The following is a 24366-nucleotide window of genomic DNA, read 5'->3' as shown; positions in this document are numbered from 1 at the left end:
GCACACCAGGAGAATGCTCCTGCTCTTCTTCAAATAGTACAATTGATTTTTTTTGCGTCTAGTTGAATGGGTAGTCGGGGCCTTAGTTTAATGTCTTATTCGATGACAGCACCTCTGACAGTGCAGCATTCTATCTGCACTTCACTAGAGTCTCAGCTGGAATTAGGAGCCAAAATCTCTGGAGAAGAACTTGAAACCACAATGCTCTGAGCCCACAGCCTTCTAACACCACTGCCCGGCAAGCCTTATCCACCCATCATTCCACACCTTTTGTGGCCTTGCTACTTTCCCGTCATCTAGTTCTTGCAACAAGCCATGAGATTTATGTATGCTCTTTAAAACTAACAAACAGAAAATTGCTGGAGAGCTCATGTCAGGAGCGCAGGAGGATGAGCATTTGTGCACTAATAATGAGTTTTCCAACTTAGATATTTTAATAAAATATAAATTTCCATAAACTTATGAAATCTAACTCATGAAATGTTCAGAATTATGCTTTTTACGCAGTTTCCAAGTTGCTATGTATAAAATAGAATTCCATAAGTCTCACAAATGATTCAGGAGAGATTTTTTAAACCAAATTCTCCGCAGCAATAAGTAGCAACCATTTAAGATGAAGAAGCAGAAGTAGGCCATTGGCCCATCAAGTCTGCGCCGCCATTCAATGAGATCATGGCTGATCTGATAATCCTCAACTCCATTTTCCTACTTTTCCCCCATAACCCATGATTCCCTTACTGATTAAAAATCTGTCTATCTCAGCCTTGAATATACTTAACGACCCAGCCTCTTTGGTAAAGAATTCCACAGATTCACTACCCTCTGAGAAAAGAAATTCCTCCTCATCTCTATCTTATATGGGCGAGCCTTTATTCTGAGATTATGCCCTCTGTTCCTAGCCTCTCCCACAAGGGGAAACAACCTCTTAGCATCTACTCTGTCAAGCCCCCTAAGAATCTTAAATGTTTCAATAAGGTCGTCTTTTATTCTTCTAAACTCCAATGAGTACAGGCCCAACCTACTCAACCTTTCCTCAGAAGAAAATCCCTCCAAACCCGGGACCAACCTAGTGAACCTTCCCTGAAATGCCACCAAGGCCAGTATAACTTTCCTTAGATTAGGGAACCAAAATTGTTCACAGTATTCTAGGTGTGGTCTAACTAGTGCCTTGTATAGTTTTAGCAAGACTTCCCTACTTTTATAATCCATTCTCTTTGAAATAAAGGCCAACATTTCATTTGCCTTCCCTGTTATGTATAAGATAGAATTTATTTATTTACTTATAATTTATTTTAAATAAAGCACTTTAAATAATTTATTTACCTGTTGAACTTGTATGTTAGCTTTTTGGGATTCATGCACAAGGACTCACACCTCTGTGCTGCAGCTTTCTGCATTTAAACTACATTCAGCTCCTCTATTCTTTCTGCCAAAGTGCATTACTTCACATTTCCCCACATAATATTTCCTTCTGCCAAGTTTTTGCCCACTCACTTAACCTGTCTATATCCCTCTGGAGACTCCTTGTGTCATCCTCACCACTTGCCTTCCCACCTATTTTTGTGTCATCCACAATAGTACATTCACTTCCCTCACCTAAGTCATTAATATATATTGTAAATAATTGTGGCCCTAGCATTGATCCCTGTGGCACTCCACTAGTTACAGGTTGCCATCCCAAAAATGCCATCCTTATCCCAACTCTCTGTCTTTTATTAGTCAGTCAATCCTCTATCCATGCTGATAGACTACCCCCAACACCATGGCCTCTGATATTATTAAGTAGCCTTATGTGCGGTACCCTATCGAACACCTTTTGGAAATCCAAATATATTACATTTACTAGTTCCCCTTTATCTATCCTGCTTGCTACTTCCTCAAAGAATTCTAATAAATTTGTCAGGCATGATTTCCCCTTCATGAAGCCTTGTTGGTTGGATCATGGATTTCTAAATGCTCTGCTATTACATCCTTTATAATAGACTCCAACATTTTCCCAACGACAGATGTTAAGCTAACTGGCCTATAAATTACCTGTTTTTTGTCTCCCTCCCTTTTTGAATAAGGGTGTTACATTGGCCGTTCTCCAATCCTCTGGGACTTTTTCAGGATCTAAGGATTCTTGGGAGATTACTACCAGTGCATCCACTATCTCTGTAGCTACTTCCTTTAATATCCTAGAATGCAACCCATCAGGTCCAGGGGTCTTATCGGTCTTTAGCCCCATTAGTTTCCCTAGTACTTTTCTCTAGTGATAGTTATTTCCTCCCTGCCTTTTGCCCCTTGATTATTTAATATTTTTGGAATGCCATTTGCATCTTCTACTGTGAAGACTGAAGCAAAGTATTTATTCAACTTCTCTGCCATTTCCTGGTTCCCCATTATTATTTCCCCAGCCTCATTCTCTAAGGGGCCTATATTCATTTTGGCCTCTCTCTTCCTTTTTATATATTTAAAGAAGCCCTTATTGTCCATTTTCATATTATTTGACACATTGGTGGAGTGGGCAGATAGGTGGCAGATGAAGTTCAATGTGGAGAAGTGTGATATGATACACTTTGGTACAAAGAATATGGAGAGACAGTATGAAATAGAGGATACTATTCTAAAGGGTGTGCAGGGTCAGAAAGACCTGGGTGTATATGTACATAAGTCATTAAAGGTGGCAGGACAGGTAAAGAGAGCCATTTCTAAAGCATACAGTATTCTAGGCTTCATTAATAGGAGCATAGAGAACAAGAGCAGGGAGGTTATGATGAGCTTATAGGACACTGGTTAGACCTCAGCAGGAGTATTGTGTACAGTTCTGGGTGCCACACTATAGGAAGAATGTGAACACATTGGAGAAAGTGCAGAAGAGGTTTACAAGAATGGTTCCAGGGATGAGACACTTCAGTTATGAGGAAAGATTGGAGAAGTTGGGACTGTTTTCCTTGGAGAGGAGAAGGCTGAGAGGAGACTTGATAGAAGTTTTCAAAATAATGAGGGGTCTGGACAGAGTACTTAGGGAGAAACTGTTCCTGTTCGTAAATAGTTTGAAAACCAGAGGACACAGTTTCAAAGTGTTTTGCAAAAGAAGCACGTGCGGGGTGAGAAAATACTTTGTCACACAGCGAGTTAGGGTTTGGAATGCACTGCCTGGAAGTGTGGTGGAGGCAGGTTCAATTGAGGCATTCAGGAGGGCATTGGATGATTATCTAAATAGAAACAATGTGCAGGGTTATGGGGAAAAAGCAGGAGATTGGCACTAAGTTAAAATGCTCAGAGAGCCGATGCAGACACGATGGGATGAATGGCCTCCTTTTACACTGTAACAATTCTGTGATTCTGCGATATAAATATTGTGGCTACGAGAACAGGTCAGACGCTGGGAATTGTGTGGAAAGTAATTCACCTCCTGACTCCCCAAAGCCTGTCCACCAACTACAAGACACAAGTCAGGAGTGTGATGAAATACTCTCCAGTTGCCTGGATGAGTGCAGCGCCAACAATACTCAAGCAGCTCAACACCATCCAGGACAAAGCAGCCTGCGTGAATGGTACCCCTTCCTCCACCTTAAACATTCACTCCCTCCACCGCCAAAGCACAGTGGGTGCAGTGTATACCATCTACAAGATGCGTTGCAGCAACTCACCAAGGCCCCTTCAACAGCACCTTCCAAACCTACAGCTGCTATCACCTCAAAAGACAAGGGCAGCAGATGCATCATCACGTGCAAGTTTCCCTCCAAGCCACACACCATCCTGACTTGGAAATATATCACCGTTCCTTCACAGTTGCTGGGTCAAAAAAGTGGAACTCCCTCCCTAACAGCACTGTGGGGGCACCTACACCACATGGACTGCAGAGTTTAAAGAAAGCAGCTCATCATCACCTTAAGGGAATTAGGGATGGGGCAATAACTGGTGGCCTAGCCAGCGATGCTCACATTCCGTGAAAGAATAAAAAGTTGTTTGATTATCCGCCACCATTCACGACTGGATGTGGCTGGACTGCAGAGCATACTCTGTTAGAGGAATTTACGGAGATAGAGTAGGGCAAAGTCACGAACATGAGGATGGGAATTTTAAATTTAATGTTGATGGACTGGGAACCAATGTTGCCAATGCTTGTGCTTTTTGTAACTATTTTCTCCCACCTCCTTTGCTGAAAAAGCTGGGATGTGACTCTGTAAATGTGAAAGTCTGTACCTTGCTGAAGTGGATATTAAGTGTGAGCCCAGGCAGTTAGGGCCCAATTTTAACTTTGTGCGAGTGCATGGGATTTGAATGAATTAAGATCGGGGCGGGATTTTCTGCACCATCTGCTGGTCCTGCCACAAGTCAACGGACAATTGGCTGGGGCGCCGCCACGCCTATGGCAGGTCCCGTTCACGACGGGGCCAGAAAATCCCGGCCCTTGCTTTAAATAGTTTCAGGAGATTTTGGAATTATGAAGGTATCATGGCCAAGCCTAATTGTGTCTTCACTCCATGGCCAGATATGGACATTTTCCATCAGGTTTCACTTGATTGCAATGAGTAAATTTTCCCTCTCTGCTCAGGGCCACCAAGGCCAATTGTAACAGCCCAATTATTCCTCTTGCTAACTCAGCAGAGGGTAGCAATCAATCCTGGGAAAGTTTGGTTTGTAATGCTTGGTTACATACTACTTTTATAGAGTCATTAGGACAGCATAAAACATTACCATTATGTCTTAATCTGAGCTTGGAGCATGTGGTTTGAATTGTCCAATCGAAGCACTCGGTTATTTGGTCAGCCTACTTAACCAGATATTCAAAATCCAACCAGTTTGGTCAAATGTACACACACCTACTTCTAGGGGCAGTTTGCAGCAGGGTCCAGTTTGCTGGGAATCTATTTTCTCAATGGATTTCTCTGTTTAGAGGGTGTGGGCTCCATTACCACCCTTATAAAAAAAACTGCAAACAACCAGATTATACTAAACCACTAGACTACTCTTATGGAGTCAGTGGAATAATATGGCACTGTAATTTGTTTAGTTAGGATTAATGGCTTCTTTGAACAATCACATCTTTTACAAATTCCACATCAGAAATATGTTTTGCAAACCACAATAAATACAGAGTCTTTTGAAAAAGAGTAGAAGAAATGTTATGGTTTTAGGATAACCCACAATTTACATTTTCACATATGGTGACATTCTTTCATGATGGGAATTTTTGCCTACAGAACAATACGTATTCCAGACCAGTGTTTTGATATCACGATGCTGCATCAGTGCTTTATTAACTGAATGAAGAGCAATGGTTGAACTTTCCCACTGGGATACTGGGTGAAAGCCTCATGCATAACTAAAATTCATAGTTCCAATTTCTGGTCTGTACTTTTAGTTGGTCTTTTCTGGGGTGGCAGCAGAGCTGCTACTATTGGCTTTGGTGCCTTGAGATTTGGGAGGGGGAAGAAATTCAAGCAATGTTCCTCTATTCATCAATAACCACTGACCCCCTGCTGGGAGAGCTGATGGCAGTCAAGTCTGGATATTCCTTCACCATAGGGTTCTGGCTATAAGTGCACTGGGCAGGTCTCTGCTCTGACCTCAATGAATTTCTGGAGTTAAGCAAATTTAAAATATTCATGGCAGGCTCTTGATGTTCCCTGGAGGGAGAGTGGCCAGTAGTGTCAGTTGATTGCATTAGGCAAGGTGTCCCTTTCATTTTGTAAGGCCACCACCCTTTAGAAAGACTGTAGGCCAGAAACGCATGGCAGTGCTGAAGTGTTAGTGATGGGAATATGCCATTTGCCTTGATCCCAAGATTACTTTATAATATACATTCCTTATTTGGAGGGAGTGGCACAGTTTATTCAATGTTTACTGTCACTTCCAGTGAAAGAATTTATAAGTGGTGGCATAAGTTGGGAAGCTGGTGGAACAGTTTCCAGAATAATTCCCACTGGCCAAGAAACCACCCCAAAATGGGCAAATTCAGTCCTCATTGTCCAGGCTTGCATTTATGTGTTTAGGTAAGGTATTAGGATGTCAGCCAGTGCCTGTGGAACTGTACACTCACAGATGTCATTGGCTTCAGGACAAATGGGGAACAATTGAGGGGAAAAAAACACATGATTTATTTATTAGTTTACTGGCATGCTGCTGCAAACTTATTCTCCATCAAATACCTGGAACCATGCTTGTTCTGCTTGGAGAGGAACCGAATGTTTGACTGTCTAAAGAGTTAATCGTGCCTATCGATAATGGACAAAACAGCAATTGAACAATCCCAATAAATACTAAACAAAAAAAAGTTACCCTCCCCAACCTGTGTGCTCAGCTCCACTATGGATATGTGTAAATACCAGGCCTCAACCCCAGTGTTGGTGATAAAGAACTGCAACATGCCAATATTTAGATTCAGCTGTAATTATCATCAGTGTAACTGATTTCGTTGGACTTGGGATTGGTTAACAGTCAACATTTTGCTTCTAGCTCTGCATGCAATGTAACTGGTAAATGTTTCAGCAGATACAAGGGAAGTAAGGTTTTAATTATTATTTTGCCTGTTCCAATTGCCTAATCCCCACTTGCTGACGATTGATTAATGTTCTAAGCAAGCTTGCCATGGAGTAACCATGTGGCCAAACCTATATTCCACCATTCAGGGACGCATTTGTGTGCCAATCGCACGTGCCACTGGATAGTCTAAGTCACTGGAATCACACTTTCACTTGCATGTGGTAGAATCTGGATTCAAAGTTGCAGTCCAGGAATGCTGAAGTACCATTACATAAGGGACTTCAGTGGTGCTCCTCAAACTAAAATAACCAATTATCTCTCACAGCTATGATGCTTTGTGTACTATGGTTAATTACACTTACTCACCCCAGCCACCAACAAAGTGGCTTTGTTTAAGTTCATAAGAATGGAATTAGAAAAGGCTATTCTGTCCATCAAATCCTACAGAACAAGTACAATCAATCGATCCACCCAGATCTTTGCCCCACTTACACAATTCCCAATGAGGAAAGTTGTGTATAAACGTTTCCTGAAGCTAAATTCCAGAATATTCATACTTTTATTTGCCTTCCGAGTGAGTTGCTAAACCAAGACCCTGTCTGCCCTCTTAGCTGGGTTCGGTGTAAAAGATCCCATGGCACTATTTCATAGAAGAATAGGAGAGTTCTCAATGTTTTGGCCAACGTTTATCACTCAAACACAAAGGAAAAAAAATCAGGCGATTTGGTCATTATCACACTGCTGTTTGTGGGAGTTTCCTGTGTGCAAATTGGCTGCCACGTTTCCTACATCCCAACAGTGACAAATATCAAAAGTACCTGATTGGCAGGAAAGCAGTTTGGCATGTGCTGAGGTTGTGAAATGCAAATATTTTCTTTCTTTATACTCCTAAACCTGGACTATATAAATCTGGCTTGCTGGTTTGCTGTAGACATCACCCTCCTCTTCTCCAGGAGCATAGGAATCATTATGCCCTGAGAAACATTTGATTATCTCAGCCTATAACTAACCATATGACCTCAAATGCCATTGGCAACTGAGCATTTATTTAGTTCCTTTTTGCAGTTAATTGACACAGGGGAAAAACACATTTACACAACAGAGTACAGCTGCTTAGACAAGAAACAGTAGGCTGATCAGGCTAAGCAAAAGCATTGTAAGACATAGATCATTATGCGGCCACAGCTATGGACAGACACAAATACAATGCTGCAGGAAACAGCAATTATGATCAGAATTGTGCTGAGAAAAGAGTTTCAGCTACCTTTATTTCAGCATAAAACTGATATTCAACAGTGAGGGCTTATAGGAATCTAACGCTAAATAGACTTTGTAGTGGAGACATTAAAATTTGTACTTGTTCATTCTGATTTGAAATGATGCTGTTCAATCTCAGTAATTAATATATTAACAATTTCTATATAAAATCTGTTATTTTAATAAAGGCTTAACCCCAACATGGCATAGGAATTTTGTATGAATGTGCTAATAGATTTGTCACTGCAATTGTCAACCATAAAGTCTCCAGTGTAATTGGGGCAAAAGCAATGTTTAAAGCAATATGTGAACAAAGTGCTGCTGTCAAAAGAGAAAATACTGGAAATCCACAGTCGCTCAGAATATTTGGATTCTGGATCTAGTTTTTCTGAACCCAAGAAAACTGCTCCAAAAATATTCTGGTTCTGGTGAAAGGTCATGACCTGAAACATTAATTTTGTTTCTCTCTCCACAGATGCTGCCTGACCTGGTGAGTATTTCAAACATTGTCTGTATTTATTATATATTTTATAAGATCTTCTAATTGTGTTACATATGTGTATATTGTAAGATTATTTTTAGTTTGGAAATTGTAATTTTTAAATGTACTATGAATGAAAGAATGCCTAGTATGAAGGGCAGGAAGACAGGCCTGGGGTAATTACACACCAAAGGGAGTCTCATTAATTATCTCTTGAGGAGATGGTTTCTCTGTGAGGGCTCAGTGGAGGGTTTAAATTATTCATGTAATTTCTCCAGACCAGCGAAGGTATTTGGCAGTTCAGGAGGCAGTCTGTGTCTGAAGCAGCTTGAAACAGACAGAGAGAATCTGCCAGCAGCCAGGACAAGGAGCAGAGGGGCACTCAGGAACCAGGGGCATTTCTGATTTGGAGTCACTACGCAAGGATACAAGTCTGTGCTCAGGTTGGGGAAATCCAAATTCACAAGGTGTTGAAGTAAGGCTTGAGGTACTGAAAATGAGGCGAAGTGGAGTGAATTCCCAGGAGCTGTGACACACCTTGGTTTGATTCTAGGAGAATTGAATGACCACTCAAGAAACTAACCATAAAAGGATTCTTGGTTAAAATTAAAAGTAGAACAGGGAGTGTTCTGTTCGGAATGTTGCATTGAAGTACGAGTGCCTACGAGATGGTGTTAAGTTGTAGTGTTTGTTTTGTTTTGAACGTATGTCACAATAAAAGGCTTTGTTTGAAAGGTGGAATCGTGTCGCGTGGTCTTTTCAGTTAATAAGCTGCAACTTGAATTTCTCTTTAAATCATTATCAGGCTCTACGGAGACCAGAATAATTGTTTTCTCTTTCTTTGTTTCCTGTTCTTCTAAAGAAACTTCCTCCTTGCTGCTTTGTTTTTAAATCTTCCTTGGAAATTACATTTCCACATTACTGAAAGTACTTTCTGTTCAGATATTTATTCTCACAGTAATAAATGTTAATTGTGCACTTCTTCTTGCCTTTGTCCTCCATCTTCTTTTTCCTCTTATTCTCAAATCACTGAGCTTTGATATAGAGTACAGAGCTGGTTAAATACATACAAACAAGGAGAAGTAGGCCTCGAGCCTGCTCCACCATTTAATAGGATCATTACTGATAGTAACCTCAAATCTGCATCCCGCCTACCCCTAATAACCTATCACCCCCTTGCTTACCAAGGATCTATCCATCTCTGCTTTAAAGATATTCAAAGACTCTGCTTCCACCGCCTTTTCAGGAAGAGAGTTTCAAAGACTCACAACTCTCAGAGAAAACATTTTTGCCTCAACTCCGTTTTAAATGGGTGACCCCTTATTTTTAAACTGTGACCCTGGTTCTTGATTCTTCCACAAGAGGAAACATCCTCTCCACCTCCACCCTGTCAAGTCCCCTCAGGATCTTATATGTTTCAATCAAGTCACCTCTTACTCTTCTAAACTCCAGTGAATGCAAGCCTAGCCTGTCCAACCTTTCCTCATAAGACAACCCACGCATTCCAGCTATTAGTCTGGTAAACCTCCTCTGAACTGCTTCTAAAGCATTTACACCCTTTGTTAAATAAGGTGACCAATATTGTACACAGTACTCCAGATGTGGTCTCACTAGTGCTCTGTTTAACTGAAGCATAAGCTCCCTATTTTTGTACTCAATTCCCCTTGCAATAAATGATAACATTCTATTAGCTTTCCTAATGACTTTTTGTACCTGCATATTAGCCTTTTGTAATTCATGCACAAAGACACCCAGATTCCTCTGCATCTCAGAGCTCTGCAACCTCTTACCATTGAGATAAAATGCTTCTTTTATTTTTCTTGCCAAAATGGACAATTTCACATTTTCCCACATTATACTCCGTTTGCTAGATCTTTGCCCTCTCACTTAACCTATATCTTTTTGTAACCTCCTTATGTCCTTTTCACAAATTACTTTCCTACCTATCTTTGTGTCATCAGCAAATTTGGCAACCATCCCATCCATCTCTTCATCCAAATCATTTATATAAATTGTAAACAGTTGAAGTCCCAGCACTGATCCCTGTGGCACACCCCTTGTTACATCTTGCCAACCTGAAAAAGACCCATTTATGCCTACTTTATGCTTACTGTTAGGCAGTCAATCTTCTATCCATGCCAATATGTTACCCCCTATACCATGAGCTTTTACTTTCCACAATAACCTTTGATGTGGCACTTTATCAAATGCCTTCTGAAAATCTAAGAACAGTACATCCGCTGGTTCCCCTTTATCCACAGCACATGTTACTTCCTCATCTTATAGTTGAATAACTTCAATACAAACGGGCAAATGGGACAAAACAAACAGGCATATTTCCCCCTCCCCAAAATAGATGCCCGTGTATACCCTGGGCTAAAGCTGACGCCAGATTAATTCAGTGTGAAGAAAAGGGGAAATGAAGTTATCTCATTTATTTTGCAGGGATCCATTTGATAGAAAATGTCTTCAGAGGCTACTCTATTACTGTTTGGGTGTCACTGAAGCTTCTGAAGCAACCTTGGAAGGAGTTTTGTTGGATGGTTCTGATGGAAGACATACATGGCTACCATTGGCACTTGTGTTTGGTCCACCATTTAGAGTCAGCCGAGTCATGCAGTCAGCAAGAACAGTATAAATATTCATAGCTTGACACCTGAAATAATTGCTTTTTAACTGCAGGCTGTTTCAGTCTCCAAATTCACTTGCCTCAAACAAACAGTTCTTTCAGAAAGACCAGAGTTAGGAAGACAAGATAATGTGCATGATGATGATAAGCTGGCTCAATTATTTCTCAAAAGAGAATTTGGTAATAAATGCTGGCTTTGCCAAAGACGCTCACATCCTGTAAGTGAATAATAATAAAAAAATCAACACTAGCTCCTATCAAGTATTGTAAGTTATTAGTCTGAGTCCCAGCTTTTTGGTACTTGGTATCTTCACTTTGTTCCTTTCAGGGGACACTAAAGCAGATAACATTCTCCAAACAATTGGCCAACATGAAATAATCGAGAGATGGAACGCCTGGGTTTACTTACTCTTCCTCTCAGATTTTCTTTCCATATGGGGAGTTGCCTGGCTATAACTCGGCAGCTGCCCCTCCTCAGAATGGCACAGTTGAGAGTGGAAACTCATTCTGTGAGCAAGTCACAGGTTAGAACCATAGAAATGTTACGGCACAGAAAAAGGCCAATCAGCTCATTGTGTCTGCGCTGGCCAAAAAAGAGAAAAAAAAAGAAACTAGCCGCTCATTTTAATCCTACTTTCCAGCACCTGACCCGTAGCCTTGCGGATTACAGGACTTCAGATGCAGATCTAGGTACCTTTTAAATGAGTTGAGCGTTTCAGCCTCAACCACCAATTCAGGCAGTGAATTCTAGACTCCTACCACCTTCTGGGTGGAAAACATTATCCTCATGCCTCCTCTAATCCTTCTACCAATCACCTTAAGTCCAAGCCCCTGGTAACTGACCCCCTCAGCCAGCGGAAACAGGTCTTTCCTGTCTACCCTATTTAGGCCCCTCATAATTTTGTACACCTCAATTAGGTCACCTCTCAGCCTCCTCTGTTCTAAGGAAAACAACCCTAGTCACCTAATCTTTCCTCATAGCTGCAATATTCAAGCCCTGGCAACATTCCTGTAAACCTCCTCTGTACTCTCTCCAGAGCAACCTTCCTGAAATAAATGACTAGAACTGTACACAAAATTCCAGCTGTGGCTGAACCAGTGTTTTATATGGTTACAGCAATACATCCCTGCATTTGTATTCAATACCTCATCCAATAAAGGAAAGCATTTCATATCCTTTCTTTATATCCACCATATCCACCTGTCCTGCCACCTTCAAGGACCTGTGGACAGGCACTCCAAGGTTTCTCACTTCCTCGGCCCCTCTCAATATCTTCCCGTTTATTGAGTATTTCCCTTGCTTTGTTTGCCCTCCCGAAATGCATTACGTCACATTTTTCTGGATTGAATTCCATTTGCCACTTCTCCGCCCACTCAACCAAACCATTGATATAATGGTCAGCTATCTTCTTCACTGTCAACTACATGGCTGATTTTGGTGTCATCCACAAATGTCAAAATCATTAATATATACAACAAACAGCAAAGGCCCCAACACTAAGCCCTATGGAACGCCACTGGAAACCGCTTACCATTTGTGAAAACATCCACTGACCATTAACCTTTGTTTCCTGTCACTGAGCCAATTTTGGATCCAACTCACCCTCGTATCCCATGGGATCTCACTTTTCTGACCAGTCTGCCACGTAGCAACTTGTCAAATGCCTTACTAAAATTCATGTAGTCAACACTGACTGCACTACCCTCATCAATCCTCCTTGTTACTTCCTCAAAAACTTTGATGAAGTTAGTAAGATGTGATTTTCCCCTAACAAAACCATGCTGACTATCCCTGATCGATCCATGCCTTTCTAAGTGACAGTTTATCCTGTCTCTCAGAACTGATTCCAATAATTCGCTCATCACCAAAGTCAGACTGACGGGCCTATAATTTTTTTGGCCTATCCCTCGCACCCTTTTTAAATATTGGTACAATGTTCGCAGACCTCCAATCCTCTGGAACCTTGCCTGTATCTAGTGAGGATTGGAAAATCTAGAGAGTGTCCTTGACATCAAGGCAGCATTTGACCGAGTGTGGCATCAAGGAGCCCTAGCAAAACTGGAGTCAATGAGAATCAGGGGGAAAACTCTCCGGTTGGAATCATACCTAGCACATAGGAAGATGGCTGTGGTTGTTGGAGGTCAGTCATCTTAGCTGCAGAACATCACTGCAGGAGTTCTCCAGGGTAGTATTCTCATCCCAACCATCTTCAGCTGCTTCATGAATGACCTTCCTTCCATCATAAGGTCAGAAGTGGGGATGTTCGCTGACGACTGCACAATGTTCAGCACCATTTACGACTCCTCAGATATTGAAGCAGTCCATGTCCAAATGCAGCAAGACCTGGACAATAGTCAGGCTTGGGCTGACAAGTGGCAAATAACATTCATAACGCACAAGTGTCAGGCAATGACCATCTCCAATAAGAGAGAATCTAACCATCGCCCCTTGACATTCAATGGCATTACCATCACTGAATCCCCCACTATCAACATCCTGGGGGTTACCATTGATCAGAAACTGAACTGGACTAGCCATATAAATACTGTGGCTACAAGAGCAGGTCAGAGGCTAGGAATTCTGTGATGAGTAACTCACGTCCCCAAAGTCTGTCCACCATCTACAAGGCACAAGTCAGGAGTGTAATGGAATACTCCCCACTTGCCTGGATGAGTGCAGCTCCCACAATACTCAAGAAGCTTGACACTGTCCAGGACAAAGCAGCCCGCTTGATTGGCACCACATCCACAGCCATTCACTCCCTCCACCACCGATGCACAGTAGCAGTGTGTACCTTCTACAAGATGCACTACAGGAATTCACCAAGGCTCCTTAGACAGCACCTTCCAAATCCACAACCACTACCACCCTAGAAGGACAAGGGCAGCAGATAGATGGGAACACCGCCACCAGGAAGTTCCCCTCCAAGTCACTCACCATCCTGACTTGGAAATATATCGCCATTCCTTCACTGTTGCTAGGTCAAAATCCTGGAACTCCCTTCCTAACAGCACTCTGGGTGTACTTACACCACAGGGATTGCAGTGGTTCAAAAAAGCAGTTCACTGTCACCTTCTCAAGGGCAACTAGGAATGGGCAATAAATGCTGGCCCAGCCAGCGAAGCCCACATTCCGTGAATGAATAATAAAAAAAAGTGATAGTCAGAACATCCGCTATTTCCTCCATGGTTTCCTTTAACAGCCTGATATACAATCCATTCAGCCCTGTGCTTTATCCACCTTCAAGGATGTTAGTCTCTCCAATGCTCCCTCTCTCAGTATGCTTATTGTGTATAATATTTCACACTCCTCCCCCTTAACTAGAATGTCTGCATCATCTCTCTCCTTTGTGAAGTCAGAGACAAAGTACACTTTGAGAACCCTGCCCACATCTTCAGCATCAACGCATAAGTTACCATGTACATCTCTGATAGGCTCTATCCTTTCCTTAGTTATTCTCTTGCTCTTAATGTATGGTAAAACATCTTTGCGCTTTCTTTGATTTTACCTGTCAATATTTTTTCATATCCTCTCTTTGCTTCCCTAATTTTCTTTTTTACTTCACCCCCCTACTTCCTATGCTCCTCCAGGCCTTCCACAGTACTAAGCTTTTTTGTGACTATAATAAGTTTTCTTTTTCTGCTTTATCTCACCCTGTATGCTTCTGGATAACCAGGGGGCTCTAGATTTGGCACTACTGCCCTTTTTCTCTATAGGGACATGTCTACACGGTGCCCATGGAATCTCGCTGTTGAATGCCTCCCACTAATTTGACACTGTTTTCCCTTCTACTGGCTGTATGCAATCCACTTTCGCCAGTTCACCACTCAGCTTTATAAAATTTGTTTTCTGTTATGACCGCCGCTGATGTTATTCACTGAGCAAATCAAATCCCAGAGGGAAATTTGCCTTACTGATCATAACTTTTATTTGTTTTGTATTTTGAAAACAAGGGGAAAACTACTGACCCCAGAAGCATAGAATCCTAGTAACACTTTTAGGATTTTAAAATTAAAAGATATATTAACAAGAAGAAAAAAAAAACTTAAACGCACAAGAGTACAATTACACAGCCGAAACAGTCTTGCAAAACATTCCCCAAAAAAAACCCACTTGGTCAGAACACACAAGTTTACCACTTGGCAACAGCTCCCTTATAGATTTTTAACCATAAAAGCCAGTAATATTACCCAAGGCAAACTGCTGTTACTTTAATAAAGTATACCACATGACTTCTCACTCTCTTCCACTCTGCTGTGGAAATCCGAAGTTCAGAAACAGACTGCTTTCTGAAAACAAAGGCTTTTCTGACTTGAAACTGGGTGGCTGCTTCAAATTCACAACTTTTCTCCGCACAAAGCTGATCTCAGGACATCTCCCTGACACAGCCACCTCAACTCAATTAAACATCTTTCCTTAAATATCTTTTTTTCCCCTTTCATCCTAGACTCCATTGTCCTAAGCACCTCTTTGATCTCAACTTTTCTAAAATATAGAAATCCTGCATGTCTTCCTATTGCCTCCAAATAAAATTTAATAACCTTCCCTTGTTTACTTATGAAACCTTTGTAAGTTGTAAAAGTCCCTTGTCAGTTCTAAACTATCCTTTGAAATTTAAAGTTAAGTCCCCACCTCTCACCTAATGCAAATTTTAAAACCCAATCTGTCTACTCGTATATTCAACTTCACCATAGCCTCTCATTACAAATGCATGCATCCAGCACCATTACCTTTCATCTCTCAGTTCCCATAGAACAGCTGTCTCTATGAACCTTCAGTTTAATTAACCAAAGACAGACACACACATATCTACAGAATACCACCATATTCCCAAAAATATTAAAATCATAACATCCATCTTCACTCTTCCCCCAGAACTTTTACTCTTGTTCTATCTTTGTCCTTTTCCATTATGATGCTAAATCTAACTGTATTATGGTCACCATCTTGAAAATGGTCACCCACTGCTACTTCATCCACTTGCACAGCTTCATTTCTAAAGACTAGATCTAGAATTATACCCCGTCTCGTTGGACTTGTTACGTGCTAGCCAAAAAAGTTCCCTTGAATGCAGTTCAAGAATTTTGTGCCCTCTGTGTCCTTCGCACTGTTCATATTACAAATGATATTAGGGTACTTGAAGTCTCATTGCCCCATTGGTTTTTCGCTCGGAAATGTGCCTACATATTTGCTCTTCTAACTCCCTTCCACTATTTGGGGGTCTATAGCACACTCCTAGGAGTGTGGCTGCCCCTTTTTTTATTTCTGATCTCAACCCATGTGGTCTCATTTGATGCTTCATTTAGTATATCATCTCTCCTCACAGCTGTAATTGATTCTTTAACCAATAATGCTACATCCCCATCTTTTTTATTCCCCTCTAAACTGCCTGAATACTCTACATCCAGGGATGTTGAACTGCCATTTTTGCCCCTCTTTAAGCCAAGTTCCCGTTTTAGCGATGATATCATGCTGCCAGGTGTCTATCTGTGCTCTCAGCTCTTCTGCTTTATTTGCTATACTCCTTGCATTTATATATATATACCTTTTAACACTGCTAAATTCCTATGCTGTACATTTTTTAACCTGTGCTCCTTCTGTCTTTCAGAGTCACTCACTAATTTTCTATCTCTCGTTCCTTGCTCTGAATTTGTCCTCGGGTTTATACCTCCCCTGCCAATCTAGTTTAAACTGCCCCCTCAACAGCACTAGCAAATCCCTCTGCGAAGATATTTGTCCCAATCCTGTTCAGGTGTAGACCATGTGGCTTCTACAGATCCCATCTTCCCCAGAACTGGTCCCAATGCCTTTGAAATCTGATGCCCTCCCTTCTACACCAGCTTTGCAGCTACGTGCTTAATGGCTCAATTCTCCTATTTCTATACACACTTGCACGTGGGGCTGGGAGGAATCCTGAGATTACTGCTTTCGAGATCCTGCTTTTCAATCTCCTTCCTAATTCCCTGAAATCTGCTTTCAGGACCTCATCTCCATTCCTACCTAAGTCATTGTTACCAGCAGGGACCATGATCTGTGGCTGACCACCCTGCCCCAGAAGAATGTCCTGCTGCTGCTCCGTGACATCCTGGATCCTGGCACCAAGGAGGTAACATACCATCCTGGAGTCATGTCTATAGCCACAGAATCGCCTGTCTGCTCTCCCAACTAATGAATTCCTTATCACTATTGCTCTTCCTTTCTTGTTCCTCCCCTCCTGTACAGCAGAGCCACCTGTGGTGCCACAAACCTAGCTTTGACTGCAATCCCCCGAGGAACGAGCACTCTCACCAATTTCCAAAACCGAAAACCGATTGACAAGTGGGATCCCAGGGGAATCCTGCAATATCTATCTAGTTCTCTTGGACTGCTTGGCGGTCACCCATTCCCTTTCTGCCTCCAGGTTCCTAACTGTGTTGTGACCACTATCTGAATGTACTATCCACGTAGCTCTCAGCCTCGCAGATGTTCAACAGTGATTCCAGCCACTGCGCAAGCTCCAAAACCCAGAGCTCAAGTTTCTGCAGCTGGTGACACTTCCTGCACATGTAGTCATCTAGGATACCAGTAACATCCACAACTTCCCACCTATTACAGAATACCCATTCCTCACAACTAAGCTGTCCTGCCATGGCTTCAATTTACTTCCTTTATGTTAACTTTATTTTACTTTGGTTTACTTATACTACTCTATTTTACCTGGCCTTGACTTTACTTCTCTATTGCTTGTGTTTCTTACTTAAATCTAAGTAGCTACTTCGTTTAAAAAGAATGTGTTTTTCTAACTTTTAGCTACTTAAAGACCCTCCCTAAAAGCAGTTTCTCACCAACCAATGACTTTGGTTGCGATTTTCCAGCTCCGTCTTGGCAGGACCCACCACAGGAGATTCAATGGCCCAGCCAAAATTCTTTTGACAGGGGCCAGAAAATTGCCCCCTTTATGTTTCTCCTGTGATGTCACTCTTGCATTTTTTTCAAACTCAGCCCTCTCGTGCAGTTTTTTAACTCCTGCTTTCCAAACTCGCAGTAATTACACTCAGAACCAGCTGCACTTCGTGCCAGTGCACTTAACCTCTTTTCTACATACTCGGGGTTTAAGTCTACTTATGAACTACTCCACACCAAAGCGGGCAGGGTAACTGATATTCTGTACCACAGTGTTGCTTCTCTGAGGCACGTGTATTAATGGTTGCACATTCCTACATTTTCTTTGATTGAGTTCTCACATATTTTTCTTCTGCTCTTCAATGTGCTGACATACGTATTTATTAAATGGTTTGTTCCATATAAAGTGCTTCACACGAGCAAAAGGAAGGGATTTTTACTTAAATGGAAGGAAAGAATAATATAGCATGGAAAATGAAAGAGATCTGGGGGTCTCGATTGACAATAAATTTAAGCTAACCCAACAATGCTCGGTGGCAGTAAGTAATGCAAATAGATATCGTGGTGAATTAGTAGCTCAATTTTGAGACAAAACAGTGTTGCAATTATGCACTTTATAAATCATTGGTACAACTCAACTTAGAATGCTGTGCCTAGTTCTGGTTGACACAATACAAAATGGACATTGCAGCTATTGAGACGATACAGGAGCAGCCTGGTGATGAGGGGGATGAAGGGACTTGAATATGAGAAGGAATTATGTAAATTGGTCATATTCTCAGTGTAAAAGAGAAGAGTGAGATGCATATCATTACTGTTGTTATGATTCTAAAGGGACTAGATAATTAAGACTATGACAAGCAATTTCATTTTGGCCAGTACAGTAGAATTGGAAGGCACAGCCTACACTTAAAGGTGGCTAAATTAAAAAAACTAACCTGTAATAGGATTGTATGCATTATAAACCTGAGGCAATACCTAATCCTGCAGGATTCCTGTCTGCCGTTTCCCAGCCAACGAGGTACTTTTGAATTGTAGTCACTATTGCAAAGTGGGGAAATGAAGCACACTATGTTCTGCTTCTTCCCACTGGGTCCAGTAACCATTCTTTCAAGGCCTCATTTGCCTGCACTGGTTAGGTGAACATAAAAGATCCAAACTGATGAGCCGGTAACTTTCTTCATGTCCTGGCCAATATTCTTCTCTCAATCAACACCATCAAACAGCAGATTAACTGCATTCATCTCACTGCTGGAGTCGAGTGGCTGCCAGGTTTCCCTATATAATAGTTACTCCTTTACATAAGGTAATCCATTGTGTAAAGCACTCTGACTTGTCTTGATGTGACAATGTGATATGTAATGTAAGGATTATTATTATTACCATCAATAGGAAGTTTAATCCCAGAACAGCAATTCAGAGGATTTATGGATTTCTTGCTCTGAATATGGAACCCCTCACCAGCACATGGTGCACCAGTCACCAGACTCATCCTAACAAAGCAAGTAAAATGGGAGTTAACTTTTTACTGTGTTTGAAATGTTTGTTGATTTTTTTTTGTCCCTTCCCTTTCTCCCCCTAAATGTATTCAAATTGTTGGGTATCTCTCAGTTCTGCTGAAGGGTCACACCCAAAACATTTTTTCTTTATAGATGCTAATGGACTTGCTGTGTATTTTCAGAATTTTCTCTTTTCATCTGTGGTGGGAGTGACAGGAAGCCTCAGGCTAGAACTTGTGACCTCCCAATTAGGCCTTTGTTACATTTCCTTAAATGACAAGCTCAAAACTATTTTTGTGGTATGCTTTTCTCTAAAGTGATGAGCACAATGTTCCAGAATTATCTCAGGCTGCAAAACCTTAATCTCCTGTGTATATAAAACATTGTTTCTGCAGGCAGCGCTGCTAGGACTAAAGCATGGGCCTTCTTGGCTTGAATAGCTCTATGTCACACCAGCATTGCATTTACTCATCGAGTTGTCAGGAAATCAGATCTTTTTATTTTTTTAAACTAAACCTGCACACAAAATCTTACAGTACAGAAGGCAGCCAGTCAGCCCATCATGCCTGCGCTGGCTCTTTGAATACAAACAGAAAACGCTGGAAATACTCAAAAGGTCAGGCAGCATCTGTGGAGAAAAATAGAGTTAACGTTTTGGGTCATTGATGACCCTTCATCATAACTGAGACAGCTGGCAAAAGAGAAAAAATGCAACTGACAAGTAAGGAATAAAAAACAACCAACATATTATGATGATGATTTTTATGAGTACGGTATGTGGACTGGAAGAGCCCCACAAAGAACCAAACATATGGCTGGTGATGCACAGTTTGATGCACCTGACTAGTGGAGATAAAACAAGGAGAACAATAATAATTATATTGGATATATTAGGGGTAATTTTAACTCCCTACCCCTGACAAGTGGAACTGTGTTCTGGGCAGGGGTGGGGGTTGGATTTGTAAAAACTTTAAACTTGACCCCCAACCTACTGTGAGTGCAACTGTTTCCAGTCAACCATGATTGGGATTAGCTGAGTAACCCAGACTAGAGAGATGGGTCAACATGACAAAATCTGCATTTATATGGTGCCTTTCATGACTTCAGGTCATCCAAGAGTGCTTTACAGTCAACAGAGTACTTTTGAATTGCAGGCACTGTTGTAATGGAGAAAACGTGGCAGCTAACTTGCACACGGCAAGCTCACCCAACCAGCTGTGTGATAAAGACCAGATGATCTGTTTCTGTGCTGTTGATTGAGAGAGATAAATATTGACTAGGACATGGGTTAATTCCCCTGCTGTTCTTTGAAATAATGCTCTGCGATCTTTTACGTCCATCTGAAAAGGTCAGACTGACTCGGTTCAATGTCTCACCATAAGATGGCGCCTCTGCCAGTGCAGCACTGCCTCAGTACTGCGCTGGTGTCAGCCTAGATATTTGTGCTCAATTCCCGGAATTGGATTGAACCCACAAGCTTGTGACTCAGAAGCAAAAGTGCAACCCACTTAGGCTGACAAGATTCAAATATTCAAATGTGCCTCAGATTTTGGGAGTCTTTTGAATTTAATGACTCCTTGCCAAGTTTCCTAGGGCTCAGAAAACCTAGCAGCTAAAGAGAGGTAATAGCTGCTAGATCCAGTAGGTACAGGTTTTTCCAGATTTTTAAAAAATTCATTCACAGGATGTGGGCTTCACTGGCTGGGCCAGCATTTATTGCCCATCCCTAGCTGCCCTTGAGAAGGAATCTGCTTGTGTTCCAGGAGGAGCAGGAATGTTTTCTTCCTGGCCCATCAAGCAAATGTACCTTTTCTTCAATTGTCTCCCTCCATGTGATCCAATGCGAAGACATGATCCAATGCAAAGACACTCCCCAATGTGATCTCTTCTTTCCCATGGTCTCTCCCACTCTACGAGCCCTTCTTCCCTGATCTCCCCAGTGATCTCTCCCTCTCCATATTCTCCTTCACCTGATTTTCAGAGTGCTCCTGAATTCTCTTTCCCCCGATCTCCAGACCTCCATGACCATCATACTACACCCATGATTTCTCCTTCCTCTTTCCTTCTGCCATACTGTGAGCCTCATCTGCCCCGATCTTCTCTGGTTGCTGAGAACCATCCCAGTGGTTTCCAGCTGTGGCCTTCTACCTCAGGCTTTCCTGCAATAGAATTGCCTGCTTCACAGGCAATTCACCGTCAATCTGGCTGGGTACTGACAGGGTGCCATTAAAAAATTTCTAATGAATTCTCATTAATTTTGGCAGGACCTCCGCATGCCTGGAATTTCCAGGTTCCCCAGCAGTTAAGGCCTGTACTCAATCCCTCCTCAAATATCGGGGCCATTGTTTTTCAGTATACACATCCCCATATATGAGTGCTTTTGAAAAACCATTTCTCTCCTCTTACTGATCTCCCCACTCTTCCATCACCCTATTTGAATATCTCATGCACAAAAGTATGTGGACTGGTAGTTAGCCCCTTAGCCAACACCATTTGCAGCAGCAGGGGGAGAATTGAACTCGTCAAATGCAACACTCCTGGTCCTTGAAGTTCTCAACTTGGGAGCTGGGTGGGGTGGGGACTCAAAATTGCACCCCACCATTCCGTACCACTGTGTAATGGTGCCTGAATGTGCACTACCACAAAAGTCCTTCTTTCCACAGAACATTTGTGTCAAGTGAATTTGGAATTTGCTCAAGTCTTTTTTATTTTGCTGCAAAATGTTACTGTAAGACTTGAAGAGTACAGCAACATTCCTTCTGGATGCCACTGTAATGGAGTCTTGTTCCTCCCCAATGTGCAATCAATTCAATTTTTAAGACTGAGATATTTTTTCAAAATACAAGCAATTGAAAATTGATTTAACTAAATCAGTCAAACAAACAGTTGCAAAATGCTAAATAAATCTTTGCAACTCCACTGAGCTACCACAGAGAAATGTATGACAGAAAGACGGGGGGGATATGTGGATAGAATGGAGAAGCTGAACAGTTATCCTTGGAGAAGAGAAGACTGAGGGGAGATTTGATAGAGGTATTCAAAATTATGAGGGGTGTGGACAGAGCAGGTAAGAAGAAACTTTTCCCATTGGTGGCACAATTGAGAACCACAGGATACCGATTTAAGGTGATTAGCAAAAGAAGCAACTGTGACACGAGGAAAAACTTTGTTAATCGAGTGTTTAGGATCTGCACTGCACTGCCTTAGATTGTAATGGTAAAGATCTACCAGGATGTTGCCTGGTATGAGGCGAAACAAATAGAAAGATTTGAAAAGTTGGGAGTGTTTACATTGGAATAGAGGAGATTATGCAATGATCTGAAGAGATGTTTAAGATCACGAAGGGATGGAACAAGTGGATAATAATGGATTTGAGGTCTAGAATGAGGGGACACACATATATATATATAACTAAATATCAGAGATTTAGAACAAAAACAGGATTATCTTGTTTTTACAGAGGGTTGTACTGCTGTGGAATGCACTATTAAAGTTTGTGATTGGGGCTGAGATTATAAAAACTTTGAAGAATAGGTGGTTGGAGAAAAGGTAATTTAAGGGACCTGGGAAGAAATAAGGTCAGTGGATAAGGACTACTGCTTGTATGCAGCTTTCCCTGAAAGTAGTTATTTTTAAAATCAAAATGTATGCTTCACATTGACTGAAATTCATCTATTATTCTAATTTACCCATTCCATTATGTTATGGAAAACAGGTTAGGACTCAATGGTCAGTTTCTGTTATGTAATTTCCATGTAAAAGAGACTGGCCTTGGGTTTGCCAATATTCAGATGGAGGAAATTTTGCTTCATCTAAATCTTCATCTCAGACAGGTAATCTGAGAATGCGTCCAGTTCTACATGAAGGGGCTACACCTTATTAACTCATCTGTTTCTCTCTCCACAGGTACTAACAGACATGTCTGATTGTTCCCATCATTTTGTTTTTGTTTCAGATTGCCAGCATCTGCAGTTTTTGGCCTTTGACTTCAAAATGTGTGAACAACCTTTGAGTCAAGGAAGGAGGCAGTGAAGTAGAGTTAGGTGACATTGGCATGTATCTAGAAGCTGACCTTGCCTGGGTAGTTTGTAGCTAGTGAGGAGAGATCAAAGCTAGCCCTTAGGATACACTGTTGGTGACAGTGTGAGCAAATGAGGAGAAGTCATTGGCAGCCTACATCACTCTTGAACTGAGAACCACAAGAAGGCAGAGGTAAATAATATTTGAGCAAGTCTCATGAGAAAGCTAGTTGACTCTATGAAGTACTATCTGCCTGGCTGGATGTACAAACCTTGTTACGCTCCAATACCACAACAATCAGATAAGATGGTACTTCCATCAACATTTGCAGTACAAGAGGAACACAAGGGTATTAAAAATCCCTTTGATTACCTTGATACCTCTATCATTATCTCTAATCAACAGCCTCTTCTCATTTTCAAATCTTCCCACAGCTTCTTGGAGCTGTCTCTCTGTAGCCAGCTGCTGTCGGCTGTTCTCTTCCCTTAAGGATGTAATAGTAGTCTGAAGTTCAGCTACAGTCTGAAAAGAAAACAATAACTGAAAATCCCAGTTGCTTAAACATGACTATTTGCTTAGATTTGAAAATGCTTTGAAGCGCGATAATAGCTGTGAAAATATTCGAAACTGTATTTATCAGCTGCCAAATGCAGAGAAGATTCAAACTTTCTCAGGATCTTTAATTGTCATGGAATTTTGTCTGAGGCACAGCAGATAAAAACAAGCATGTTGCTACATTTTTATTTGTCTGCAGTTCCTTAATATTCTAGATCAACAGGTATGACATGTATTAAGTTGGCCCAAAATGCTGTGGATATTCATGCAGCATCATAATAAACATATTATTACTTTCATTTGCTTTGGTTTGAGGAGAAATTGGTTAGCCTCAACACATAAAAAAATTATAACATAACAGAAAATCATAAGGATAGAAGGCAGGAAATTACTGTCAGTAATATTGATGCATGAATGTTTAAGACACTTGTACCAAGTTCCTCTCTGCACTATTTTAACAGTGGTGTTACCCTATCTATTTAATGACCCAAAGGCAGGCCTTAAACCCAATTCCACTGGACGGCACAAATGTAAATTTTTCCCTTTGTGCTCATCCCAGAAAGATTTG

General features: G+C 41.4%; 1 protein-coding gene across 7 annotated transcripts in view; it reads right to left on the bottom strand.

Moving 5' to 3' along the window:
* Positions 1-24366, bottom strand: part of cep112 (centrosomal protein 112) — a 425679-nt gene that overhangs the window by 36743 nt on the left and 364570 nt on the right. For all 7 annotated transcript variants that reach the window (XM_041216547.1, XM_041216546.1, XM_041216549.1 and 4 more), the window contains one exon: positions 23616-23765. In XM_041216547.1, coding sequence (XP_041072481.1) covers positions 23616-23765 — 150 coding nt within the window. The remainder of the gene's footprint in view (positions 1-23615; positions 23766-24366) is intronic.

This window comes from Carcharodon carcharias, chromosome 22 (assembly GCF_017639515.1).
Source record: "Carcharodon carcharias isolate sCarCar2 chromosome 22, sCarCar2.pri, whole genome shotgun sequence".
Lineage (NCBI taxonomy): Eukaryota > Metazoa > Chordata > Chondrichthyes > Lamniformes > Lamnidae > Carcharodon > Carcharodon carcharias.
Note: the sequence above shows the minus strand (reverse complement) of the source record. Positions and strands in the feature narration are given on the sequence as shown.